The sequence below is a fragment of the Schistocerca cancellata genome, chromosome 10 (assembly GCF_023864275.1).
Source record: "Schistocerca cancellata isolate TAMUIC-IGC-003103 chromosome 10, iqSchCanc2.1, whole genome shotgun sequence".
Taxonomy (NCBI): domain Eukaryota; kingdom Metazoa; phylum Arthropoda; class Insecta; order Orthoptera; family Acrididae; genus Schistocerca; species Schistocerca cancellata.
The window spans coordinates 79,407,817-79,421,147 of record NC_064635.1 but is presented as its reverse complement, the minus strand read 5'-3'; the positions used below and the strand labels follow the sequence as shown (position 1 = coordinate 79,421,147).

Genomic DNA, 13,331 nt, shown 5'->3' with positions numbered 1-13,331 from the left:
ATTCATTACACGTTCCACTATTGGAATATGACTACATTTGGTGATACTTATGTACATTTTATTAACGATGGTTATAAACTTATTTTTTCACTATTTATTTTTTACTTCTGATCTGTATCGGTTTTATGTTTGTTTTGTACCACTCCAGAAAATGGTTGCAAATATGTCTTCTGTTTTCATTACTGACCAACGACGATCTCTGTAATATTATCACGATGCTAACGTGGCACATTTCATGCTGTGAATATCTGAGTTTCTACTGCATAAAAATAGCATAAATGTATCTTTGGCAAGCTGTTCACAATGTTCTGACATGTGCATCATCACTATGTACACCATCCGCCCCCGGCAGCTGAGTGGTCAGCGCGACAGACTATCAGTCCTAAGAATTCCCGGCTGGGTCTGTGACATTACAGCCTTTATCACTGTAAAAGTTTTTTTTTCTGTATTCGCGTCAGTATGTGCGAACTTTTAACATATACCAATGAATGTTGTAACCAGATATCTTTGCCGCGCTCCTGAAAAGCGCAGAATATCACGATAGCTATAAACTGTTATACGCTGCTATCGATCAGTAAAAAAAACGATGCACCTATGTTTCAAAAATAACAATTGCCAATTTTTACTTCTGCAGGGAGTCGCGCCGCTCTCTAGTTGTTCTTCTGTGAATGTGTTGCGAGTCGGACGCAAAAGTATTGTGCTCCATACTGATATAATCATTTTATTGTAAATTTAAGAGTTTAAGTGATTAAAAAATATATGTAGCCACAAACAAGCGAGAATGCGTATCATGAAAATTCGCTCCACCGCCACAATGGGTGGCCATATTAATGTAAGTTTCCGTTTCATAATATAATACTTGAAGCCTTGAAGTTTATTTAATTTCAAAGAAAATCTCTCAACCTTATTTTCATTAATTATACTTGTGATAATCTTTTCTGTTTAAAAGATTTATGCTGCTTATGATCCAGCGTGTGTTCTGTCGGAACAGGAGGCTGTCGCGACGACATCGCTATAGTATTTATTCCAAGTTCTTTCAGCTCCGTTTATATGTTCGTACAAATCCAATTAGTTGGTCCCTTAGGTTTCTTTCATGTAACTTCTGTCTGTTTTCTCCGCGCGATCTTCCTCCGAAAAAAAATTCTGTTCATTTTTTAGTAATTTTCGATATCGCGAATGAGAAAAGACCGCCGCCTCCTGCTCCGAACGGAAAACCACGACTTTTCTAACGTCGGAGAGTACCGCACGAATTTTCCGCTAAAAGGTAATAGAATTTCTTAAAGCTGGATCAATTACACATGTTGCTGCTGTTCTCCGACAAATCTGGTGTGATTAATAGTAATTTATTCTGTCACGACAAAAAGAACCAATTTTATTTTTACCAAAGCAACAAAGCTTTCAATTAAATTATTAAAAAAAAATCATACCAGAGGTCGGAGATTTTCTACGCTCAGGGACTGGGTGTTGTTGTGCTAATCATCGTCATTTCATCGCCATCGACGCGCAAGTCGCCGAAATGGCGTCAAATCGAGACTTGCCCCCGGCGAACGGTCTACCCGACAGGAGGTCCTAGTCACACGACATTTACATTTTACTATGTATACCGTAGTTGTCTGTGAAGTGACTCCTTGACTTCATTTCTATGCTAGCGCCACCTACCTGCCTTCGTCTGCTTCTTAGACAGCTTAATCGCTTCACCCACTGGTTCTCTTCGAATAGACAAAGGCACTGTGAAATATGCTTACACGAGATGAGATCTGTATTACATTCAATCTATGTTGTCACTTTCGTTAGCTTTTTACAAAAGTTTGATTTAAATGTAAGCACGATATTAACTGAAAATTCTGTATATGGATTACTAAGATGCATACTTGTGTTATTATGTACATATTTGCTATCGTTAATTTCCTTGTGCACTTTATTCCACAGCTTCAGTGTGAAGCCGAAATGTTGAAACGCTTAACAATTAATAAAGAACTGTGCGATCAAGTCCTTTCTACGTTTCAAAGTGGTGGAAAGAAAGTAGTTGCTAAAGCTGCTGTATTTGCCGTCGCGCTTGGAAATGTTACATGTCGTTTTGCAGATTGACAGACAGTGTTACAAACGCGTGAGAGTTTTGTGGCGTAATGAAAAGTCCATAGTTCCACGTCCCAGCAGGACACGGTCGCTGAACGTCTGTCGTAGGAGAGATAAACGCACAAACACATGCAGGAGCAGGAAGGGCAGATGTGATATGAGGCACTGCGCCGGCAGTTCCCACTTGGAGGCCGCCCTGTGCTGACGTAATAACAGGAAAACAGCATAGCGCATGCGCAGCGTGCTGCAAGCTTCGGCAGGTTCGGACACGAGTAGCGATAGTCCTCAGTGTCTGTGTCGTACGACGAGTCGGCGATATCGCAAAACGTAAGTTCACTGTTTGAATAACTAATGCTACACAGTAAATTTGTATGTATGAACAACCACTTCTTTCATCTGCATCTGCTTCTACATCTTTACTCTGCAATTCACAATTAAGAATCTGACAGAGGGTTCATCCGACCACCTATAAGTTATTTCTCTAGCGTTCCACACTCGAACGGCGCGTGGGAGAAACCACCGCTTAAACCTTTCCGTGCGAGCTCCGATTTCTCTCATTTCATTATGATGATCATTCCTCCCTACGTTGGCGGGCGCCAACATAATATATTCACACTCTGAGGGGAAACTTGATGATTGAAATTTCGTGAGAAGATCCTTTCGCACCAAAAAAACGCCTTTGTTTGAATGATTGCCACCCAAATTCGCTTATCCGCGGCCTATTTCGCGATAATACAAAGCGAGCTGCCCTTCTTTGTACTTTTGTGATATCCTCTGTTAATCCTGAGTGTGCAGATCCCCCACCACACAGCAGTACTCCAGAACAGGGCGGACAAGCGTAGTCTAAACAGTCTTTTTAGTAGCTCTGTAGCACTTTCTAAGTATTCTGCCAGTAAATCGCTGTCCTTGCTATGCTTTTCTCACTACATTAACTATGTGATCATTCCAGTTTAAGTTATTCGTAACTGTAATGCGTAATTGTTATTAGTTGAATTTATACCCTTTAGATTGTGATTTATCCTGTAACCGAAATTTTGCGCATTCTCCTAGTACCTATTCATGTGGATGAGTTCCCATTTCTGATTTTTTAGAATCAAGTGCCACTTTTCGCACCCCACAGATACCTTGTCTAAATCATTTTGGAATTGAGTTCCATCATCCATGACTTTCCAAGACGGCAAATGACAGCATCATCTGCAACCGAACGGGGCTGCTCACATTGTCTCCTAAATAGTTTATGTAAATCAGGAACATCAAAGGGCCTACAACGCTACCTTGGGGGACGCCAGATGTTACTTCTGTTTTACTCGATGACTTTCCGTCAGTTACTACGAACTGTGTGTGACCTTCCTGACAAGAAATCACGAATCAAGTCGCAGAACTGAGACGATACTCCGTCTGCACGCAATTTGATTAGAAGTCACTTGTGAGGAACGGTATGAGAAACCTTTCGGACATCTAGAAATGTGGAATGAATTCGACATCCCCTGAAGGTAGCACTTATTACTTCGTGAGAATAAACAGCTCGTTATGTTTCACAGAACGATATTTTCTGAATCCGTGATAGCTATTTGTCAATAAATCGTTTTGTTCGATGTGATTCATAATGTTCGAGCACAGTATGTGTTGCAAATTGACGTTAGTAATATGGGTCTGTAATTCAGCTGATTATTCCTATTTCCTTTCTTGGGTATTGGTGTGACTTCCTGTCTTCGGGTACGGATCTTTTTACGAGCGACGAGCGACTGGAATTATTGCTAAGTTGGCGTTATTGTATCACCGTACTCTCAAACGAACCTCAGTGGAATACGATCTGGACCGGAAACCGTGCCTTTATCAAGTGATTTACGCTGCTTCGCTATACTGAGAATACCCACTTTTAACATACACTTGTTTGTAGTTGTTCTTGATATGAATTCTGGAATATTTACTTCGTCTTCTTTGCTGAAGAATTTCGGAAAAGTAACTTCAGCGGCACTGTCATGAGTAACATCACCACTGCTATCGTGCAGTGAAGGTATTGATTGCGCCTTTCCGCTGGTGTACATCACATGCGACCATTTCGTGACAGAGTTACGTTGTGGACTCTATTAAAAACATCTTTAATTTAAATTTATTTAATCTCTCTCTTCCCGCTGGTTTACCTCCATCACCGATAATTCTCTTTCTTTAAGTTGCGACGAGACGTGATCAGAAACCATATACGACACGATTATTTTTAAATTGATGACCTAATCACTCGGTCACAGCGTCATCTGTCGGGAAACGAAAAAAGTGTTTCAGACAAAACTTGTATATTTTTTCCGCAGAATCCGAGTCTGCCATAAAAAATGAGGGTTCCCATTTAAGATTCCAAAGTTGTTCTCTCCCCCCCACGCACTCACGCACACACACACACACACACACACACACACACACACACATGAAGTGGGTGGTGGGTTGAGTTGGGTATCGTTGGGTGTTACCCTCTGAGATGAACAAATGTTAATTATAAATCGTTTGGATCAGATGTGTAGCTTTCGAGATGTTTCTATGTCTTAAGATAAATTGAACACCCTGTACATTGCTCTCATTTATACTGGCCATTAAAATTGCTACACCAAGAAGAAATGCAGATGATAAAACAGGTATTCATTGGACAAATATATTATACTAGAACTGACATGTGATTACATTTTCACGCAATTTGGGTGCATATATCCTGAGAAATCAGTACCCAGACGTATTCAATTGGTGAATTGGTGACAGATCTGGAGAATGTGCTGGCCAGGGCAGCAGTCGAACATTTTCTGTATGCAGAAAGGCCTATACAGGACGTGCAAGATGCGGTCGTGCATTATCCTGTTGAAATATAGAGTTTTGCAGGGATCGAATGAAGGGTAGAGCCACGGGTCGTAACACATCTGAAATGTAACGTCCACTGTTCAAAGAGCCGTCAGTGGGAACAAGAGGTGACCGAGACATGTAACCAATGGCACCCCATGCAATCACGCCGGGTGATACGCAAGTATGGAGACGACGAATACACGCTTCCAATGTGCGTTCACCGCGATGTCGTCAAACACGGATGCGACCATCACGATGCTGTAAACAGAACCTGGATTCATCCGAAAAAAAAAAAAACGATTAACCGCAATCGCGATAGGCTACAATCTGACCTTTATCAATGTCGGAAACGTGATGGTAGGCGTTTCTCCTCCTTCAACGTGGCATCACAACAACGTTTCACCGGGCAACTCCGGTCAACTGCTGTTTGTGTATGAGAAATCGGTTGGAAACTTTCCTCATGTGATCACGCTGTAGATGTCGCCACTGGCGTTAACATTGTGTGAATGCTCTGAAAAGCTAATTATTTGCATATTATAGCATCTTCTTTCTGTCGGTTAAATTCGCGTCCGTAGCACCTCATCTTCGTGTTGTAGCTATTTTAATGGCCAGTAGTGTATAAGCATATATTTATCTAACACTCATAGTTGAGGCTTGCTTGTTTCCACTGCGCTTATTAGTGTATCAGAACCACTTCCACTATTATTTCTTACCACTTAAGCAGTACAAATGAGCAAAGTACATTTATAAATTCCAAACCTTGCACCTCTTTACAACAATCTTAATTCAAAGATCTGGACGATGAAATCCAAGGTTCTCTCCAAAGGTAGTCTTATGTGTGTTAAAATGTTTCTGCGTATTTGTGTTAATATGCAGTTATGTTATTTTGTATACTAAATGTTTGTGCATCGTGTAACTGAGGCGGAAGCGGTTAACCAGTCCAGAATTCGCCTGGATGAGTTTTTTGCTTATTTACTTACCTGTTACTGCGCATCTGACTCAACACCCCTCTGTTTCAGTTCGACACTGAATGTACAGGGTGCTACAAAAAGGTACGGCCAAACTTTCAGGAAACATTCCTCACACACGAAGAAAGAAAATATGTTATGTGGACATGTGTCCGGAAACGCTTACTTTCCATGTTAGAGCTCATTTTATTACTTCTCTTCAAATCACATTAATCATGGAATGGAAACACACAGCAACAGAACGTTCCAGCGTGACTTCAAACACTTTGTTACAGGAAATGTTCAAAATGCCCTCCGTTAGCAAGGATACATGCATCCACCCTCCGTCGCATGGAATCCCTGATGCGCTGATGCAGCCCTGGAGAATGGAGTATTGTACTCGTATCACAGCCGTCTACAATACGAGCACGAAGAGTCTCTACATTTGGTACCGGGGATGCGTAGACAAGAGCTTTCAAATGCCCCCATAAATGAAAGTCAAGAGGGTTGAGGTCAGGAGAGCGTGGAGGCCATGGAATTGGACCGCCTCTACCAATCCATCGGTCACCGAATCTGTTGTTGAGAAGCGTACGAACACTTCGACTGAAATGTGCAGGAGCTCCATCGTGCATGAACCACATGTTGTGTCGTACTTGTAAAGGCACATGTTCTAGCAGCACAGGTAGAGTATCCCGTATGAAATCATGATAACATGCTCCATTGAGCGTAGGTGGAAGAACATGGGGCCCAATCAAGACATCACCAACAATGCCTGCCCAAACGTTCACAGAAAATCTGTGTCGATGACGTGATTGCACAATTGCGTGCGGATTCTCGTCAGCCCACACATGTTGATTGTGAAAATTTACAATTTGATCACGTTGGAATGAAGCCTCATCCGTAAAGAGAACATTTGGACTGAAATGAGGATTGACACATTGTTGGATGAACCATTTGCAGAAGTGTACCCGTGGAGGCCAATCAGCTGCTGATAGTGCCTGCACACGCTGTACATGGTACGGAAACAACTGGTTCTCCCGTAGCACTCTCCATACAGTGACGTGGTCAACGTTACCTTGTACAGCAGTAACTTCTCTGACCCTGACATTAGGGTTATCGTCAACTGCACGAAGAATTGCCTCGTCCATTGCAGGTGTCCTCGTCGTTCTAGGTCTTCCCCTGTCGCGAGTCATAGGCTGGGATGTTCCGTGCTCCCTAAGACTCCGATCAATTGCTTCGAACGTCTTCCTGTCGGGACACCTTCGTTCAGGAAATCTGTCTCGTTACAAACGTACCGCGCCACGGCTATTGCCCCGTGCTAATCCATACATGAAATGGGCATATGCCAACTCCGCATATGTAAACATTGCACTGACTGCAAAACCACGTTCGTGATTAACACTAACCTGTTGATGCTACGTACTGATGTGCTCGATGCTAGTACTGTAGAGCAATGAGTCGCATGACGTTACCTTCCTTCAATTGGGCCAATTGGCGATGAATCGAAGAAGTACAGTACATACTGACGAAACAAAAATGAGCTCTAACATGGAAATTAAGCGTTTCCGGACACATGTCCACATAACATCTTTTCTTTATTTGTGTGTAAGGAATGTTTCCTGAAAGTTTGGCCGTACCTTTTTGTAACACCCTGTATACATCATAGATTTTTGAGACTTGATAAGGTCCCTCGAACCATATAGTTTCATTAACAAAGGATGATATTGTTTTTGGGTAATGGACTGTGTTATACTCATTTCATGTGATGCCAGCTCGTGTCGTTGCTTAACTTCCATAGCCATTTGCAGTGTCATGCTTATCAGTGCCATAACTCTGGTGTGGGCAGACACTGAAATAAGCAACTGCTCTCTGCGTACCTCCTACCCCACAGCTATTGTCTGTAGGCAGATATATGTACAGGAAGTAGCAAGATGTGGTTGTCATCACTGCGGGAACAGCTCAGTGTAGCAGCATTCTGTCGCTCTCCAGTGGCATTTAGTCAATCCATAGACGATATGGAACTGTTCATCAGTAAATCTATTAATACTGATATCACTGCTAATGCGCCACTAACAATGCTGAAGAAAGAAACCCGAGACAGAACTGAGCAGTGCTTAATTGAAGCGTGAAGGCAAAGATTCAAGTCGGCATATTTGTTGACAACAGGAAGTTCCTTGAGTGAAAGTAATAAATTTGTTTCCAAATAAGCCACGCATTGCATACTGTTATGGAGATATGTGCAGTGCAATTTTTATATATAAGAGGGCATTTTGGAAACTAAGGCGGAATCTGTCGCGAAGTGGAAACGACACAGAAAATACGATGAAGCTTTGCACAGATGTGTACCCCTAGTACCCCTGTCGATCGCGCAAAGTCGCTCTTTATACTTCTGAGCACATAGTGAGCACGTAAAGATGCCCAGAACAATAGCGTTTTCTGCCAAGTACGGGCGCCCGCTAAGAGATATCGCCTGATTTCATGCAACCCCACATACCATACCTTTAAGGCATTTCCTTCTTCAGTGCAATTCTTGACAGCACTCTGCAGGGCCAATGGGGACGCCCCTGCAGCATTTTCTGTCGAAGGTGTTTGTTCACCCACCATACACGCCGGCCTTGGTTCTCTCTGATTTTCATCTCTGCTCAAATGAACCGCTGGCTTTGCCACAGACAGTGAGCTGCAGTCCAGCATAGAAAATTGTCGGATAGCACAGAAGGCCGCCTCCTATGACGAGGGTACTGGAAAGTTGGTACAATACAACAGATGTCAAAATCGGAGTGGCGACTAGATGTAGAAGTAGCTGGAAGATGCAGCACACTCTTGCATATAATACATTTTTAATTTTCTCTGTGGTTTCCATTTCGCGACCCGTTGGACCTTACTTCCAAATAGCCCTCGAATAACTGGATATTTTTTGATTCATATCTCCTTTTTATTTTCCAGAATGTCTGCACTACGGGAGATAGTAACTGCAGTGACTTCTGCTCCTGATGGGTGAGTGTTCTGTTTATTATTTAAAAGATCTGCAAAATCTCTATTTACGCCAGCCATTTGACAGTACCAGACAGTCTTGGGACGCGAATATGTTAGTCTCACTAACTGTGTACACATCTCTGTGGAGAAGACTGTAACGAATTGGCGTGGTGTGACCTTCGACTCAGATATATAGGGTGCAAATCTCTTCTGAAGACGTCAGGGTGTCGTTCTAGAGAATTGTGCACCGCAGTTCACTCTCTCCGTTCTTTTAATGTTATAAAATTCAAACGCACTTCTTTGGTACTTCCCTTACGCTCTTGTCTTACACTTTGGGAAATAAATACCTTTCCTTCCGCGAATCCCTATCTCGTAAAGCAGGCCTCCTTGAGTGGGAGAAAAGTTTTATCTTTTCATGTAGTATCATGCTCAAAAGTATACGAAAGACCTATGCTGTTTGATTTGTAAGCAACTCACATAACGTGACTGTCTTGCAGCTCGTCTGCTCTATACTCAGTACACTCGTTTCACTATAAAAATGGTTAGAAAAAGGGGCCACAGGAGATAATTTCTCTGTACGGCTATCAATCCACCGTGGGGAACTGGAGAACTTCGGAATCTTGGTGAAACAATAAAACGACGGAAATGTGTCGTTTCACAGTGGTCAAGAAATTAGGGATCTGAAATCGAATCCTAGTCCAGCACGAATATTTTCAGCCTCTCAAGATTGGATACAATAAGAAATAAGTGCCCTGTCACTTTACCTGACGATTGGCTAATTAATAAAAATAAATCTCTCGTGTAAGCAAGCTTACTGGTGACAGAATTGCAAACTAGTGTGACTTACGATTCTGTCACGATACCAACGTACACCGACGCCTCTCCAGTAGGTTGCGAGTGGACATTAAGTTTAATATGGCTATGGGTCGACGGTGCAGACCTGCAATGATCAGCTTGCGCTACCAGAGGTGAAGAGGGTCTCTTTGTGCTACTTAAAAATGGCTGCCTTTTGTGTGAGCCCAACACGCATACATAGCTAGAATGATTCCAATAAACCAGTAACCTTCACGTATCATTGGTTCATTGTTGTGTCGTAAAGAAGAATGCTCCGCACTGAAATCCAATTCTCATTTTCTGGAGGCTGATCACAACTTGCTCGATATATTTATTTTCCTGTCGTCCACACTGATAGTCATTAGCTGCTTGGCTACCCAATGCGTACTTTTGACTTGATTTTGTAATCACTGAAATAAGATCACATAAGAGACAGCTGCACGAAGTGACAACTCAGTAGCATGCGGAAATTTATGTTAGAAGTGCAGGTTTGCACTTGTGATTTTGTGCTAATGCATGCGTTTATGGTATATTTCTCAATCAACATTCTTCGATCAACATTTATTTCTGTGCTGCCTGAGTGACAGAGGTGAGGAAAAGGAATATAAAATAAAAAAAATGCAATAACCTTTAAATAAATGATTTATTGTAATCGATTCCCAAATGGGGATCAAGGCACATGCCACTCTCTTTTTACATTTTCTTTTACTTTTGGTGTCAGACAAAAAAAAACAAGAAATATGGAGTCCCACATTGCACACAGAACACTGTCCTCTCACATTATTCTTGCAAATTGCACATTAGATTAGTACTTGTTCCATAGATCATGAATACGACATTTCGTAATGATGTGGAACGTGTCAGGTTAATAAAAGGTGTCTATACAAGATATTACATTAGACAAAATATTACATGACACTTTATTTTTTTATATGTTTTTTTTTGTGGGGGTTGGGAAATTACCCACTTACTATATCCGAAAATTCATCTAATGAGTAGAACCAGTTGCCATTAAGAAATTCTTTTAATTTCCTTTTAAATGCTATATGTCTATCTGTCAGACTTTTGATGCTATTAAGTAAGTGACCAAAGACTTTTGTGGCGGCATAATTTACCCCCTTCTGAGCCAAAGTTAGATTTAACCTTGAGTAGTGAAGATCATCCTTTCTCCTAGTTTTGTAGCCATGTACACTGCTATTACTTTTGAATTCATTCGGATTGTTAATAACAAATTTCATCAGTGAGGCTACAGTGAAGATTTCTAGCTCTTTAAATACGTGTCTGCAGGATGATCTTGGATGAGCTCCAGCAATTATTCTGATTACACGCTTTTGTGCAATGAACACTCTTTTACTCAATGATGAGTTACCCAGAATATGATGCCATACGAAAGCAGAGAATGAAAATAGGCGTGGTAAGCTGATTTACTCAGATGTATATCGCCAAAATTTGCCATGACCCTAATGGCATAAGTAGCTGAACTCAAACGTTTCAGCAGATCCTCAGTGTGTTTTTTCCAGTTCAACTTCTCATAAATGCATACACCCAGAAATTGTGGATATTCTACAGCTACCGATTTCTGATCGAAGTCTATATTTATTAATGGGGTCATTCCATTTACTGTGTGGAACTGAATATACTGTGTTTTGTCAAAGTTTAATGAGAGCCCATTTGCAGACAACCACTTAATGATTTTCTGAAAAACGTATTTTACAATTTCACTAGTTAATTATTGTCTGTTGGGTGTGATAGCTATACTTGCATCATCGGCAAAAAGTACCAGCTTTGCATCTTCGTGAGTATAGAATGGCAAGTCATTAATATATATTAAGAATAGCATAGGACCTAAGACCGAACCTTGTGGCACCCCATAGTTGATTCTTCCCCAGTTTGAGAAATTACCAGTTTTTTTGCATATTCTGTTTCCCCAGTGTTGTGCGTTCATTTTCGTGTCCATTTCCAGAAGTCCTGAGTTCAATTGGAACACGTGAAAGGTAAGATGGAAGCCCTGATTTTCGGAGCAGAAGCAGCAGATGATTGAATAAGATATACCCTTGCCACCATCCTCCGGGATTGAAGCAGTGGAATATTTCCATTCGAGTGGAAGCAGATGACGTGCGCGTTGACCGGTGTGTCATCTAATACATTGGCGAACAATGGGAAGTACCATTTCTTACCTCGAATTCTCACATGATATTTCTGCGCATTCCAGTCCAGTTTGTCCACACTCCTATATGATTGTTATATTCTGAAATCATCCTTGGCTGTGGAACTTGCACTCCTTTGTTCTCAGCTTTGTTCCATTTCTTTACTTGGCTTACTGGATGCATTGTCTCATTGTTTGACAAGAGTTTTACACAACTGTTATCCTTCCACATTACTACCATTATTTCTGTATTCTTGTCAAATCTATAGTCATAAGCTCCTTTTCGTTTCTTCTTCATGCTGTTCTCAGATTCTATTGGACAATTATTCATTCCGTTCATACAGGCAGTTCCAGTTGCCCATACTCTCATTTCTGAGAGCTCTTTCATCAAACGGAAGCTCCTGAAAAAGCTATAGAAATATATTTTGTGAAGATCAGGAGTCTGCAGAACAGAAATCATGTTTAACACAACTGATCCACCAACCCCGGAACTGAAACATTACTTATATCCTTCGATTTTCCTTCATGGACTGACATACGGTAACAGAAACTGCTTTGAGTGCAGCACATGGCCCACTGTTTGAATCCAAATCTCACTGGTTTCCAGCGAATGAACTGCAGTAATGGTGTCCATAATATTGTACCATCTGTTCATCAGTACTCAGGCTGTCGGGGAGAAACTTGAAATTTCATAAAATTATTATTCAGTAAATACATTAACGGACGAATTATTAAAAGTTTGTCCCTTTCGTAAGGTGGGATTCTGTTCAGACATGTGTTATCATGGAAATGAAGGTGGTGATTTATTTCCAGATATCTTTTGCGACTCATACCGTGCGACTCGTACACACCTTATATCAAAGTCCTCATCTTCATTTGCGTATAGCTTTTCATACAGAAGAGCATAGTATCCAGTGAAGGGTAGTATACCTATGAACTTTTTTATGCATCCATTGGATAACTCATAGCTGTGATTACTATTCTGTGTAGCATGTCAGACACTTTGACTGATAATCAAGTCCAATACCTGTTCATCAAAAAATTCTTCAAAGCATTCAACAGCAGATTTTCCTTTTAGTGCTGCTACCAAATTGGATTTCCGCTGTTCAATTTCTGCTCTGTCGGGATAGGTTTTAGAGAAATTCGCATCTTCTGTTGTCCAGTTAGAAGTGGCAATAGCTTTCACTTTCTTCTTTCGTTGGCCTGCATGGTCCTCATTTTCCTTTTCTCCATTGGCATGAGTTTTCAAGGAACCTGGTAAATCAGATAGAACAGTAGTTACAAATATATTTTCGTCGATATCTTCACAGTAAGACATCTCATCTACACGATCTGGAGGGAGTTCGACAATGTCAATAGCCTCATTCACATAACCATCATCACCAAAAGAAGCCATTATGTTCCGGTCATTTACAATTTCTTCAGTTTCCCACATAGAACATGCTTTGTAGGGACTCATTGAGCCTGAGGAGCAAATAAAAGCAAAATAAAGTTTTACTTGGAAACTGACATGAGCCCCAAATGGAGAT

General features: G+C 41.2%; 1 protein-coding gene across 1 annotated transcript in view; it reads left to right on the top strand.

Moving 5' to 3' along the window:
- Positions 1 to 2,266: 2,266 nt before the first annotated feature.
- LOC126106141 (uncharacterized) overlaps positions 2,267 to 13,331 on the top strand; it is a 138,790-nt gene continuing 127,725 nt past the window's right edge. The window contains exons 1-2 of the mRNA XM_049912384.1: positions 2,267 to 2,403; positions 8,793 to 8,843. Of these exons, the coding sequence (XP_049768341.1) occupies positions 2,309 to 2,403; positions 8,793 to 8,843 (146 nt within the window). The 5' untranslated portion in view covers positions 2,267 to 2,308. The remainder of the gene's footprint in view (positions 2,404 to 8,792; positions 8,844 to 13,331) is intronic.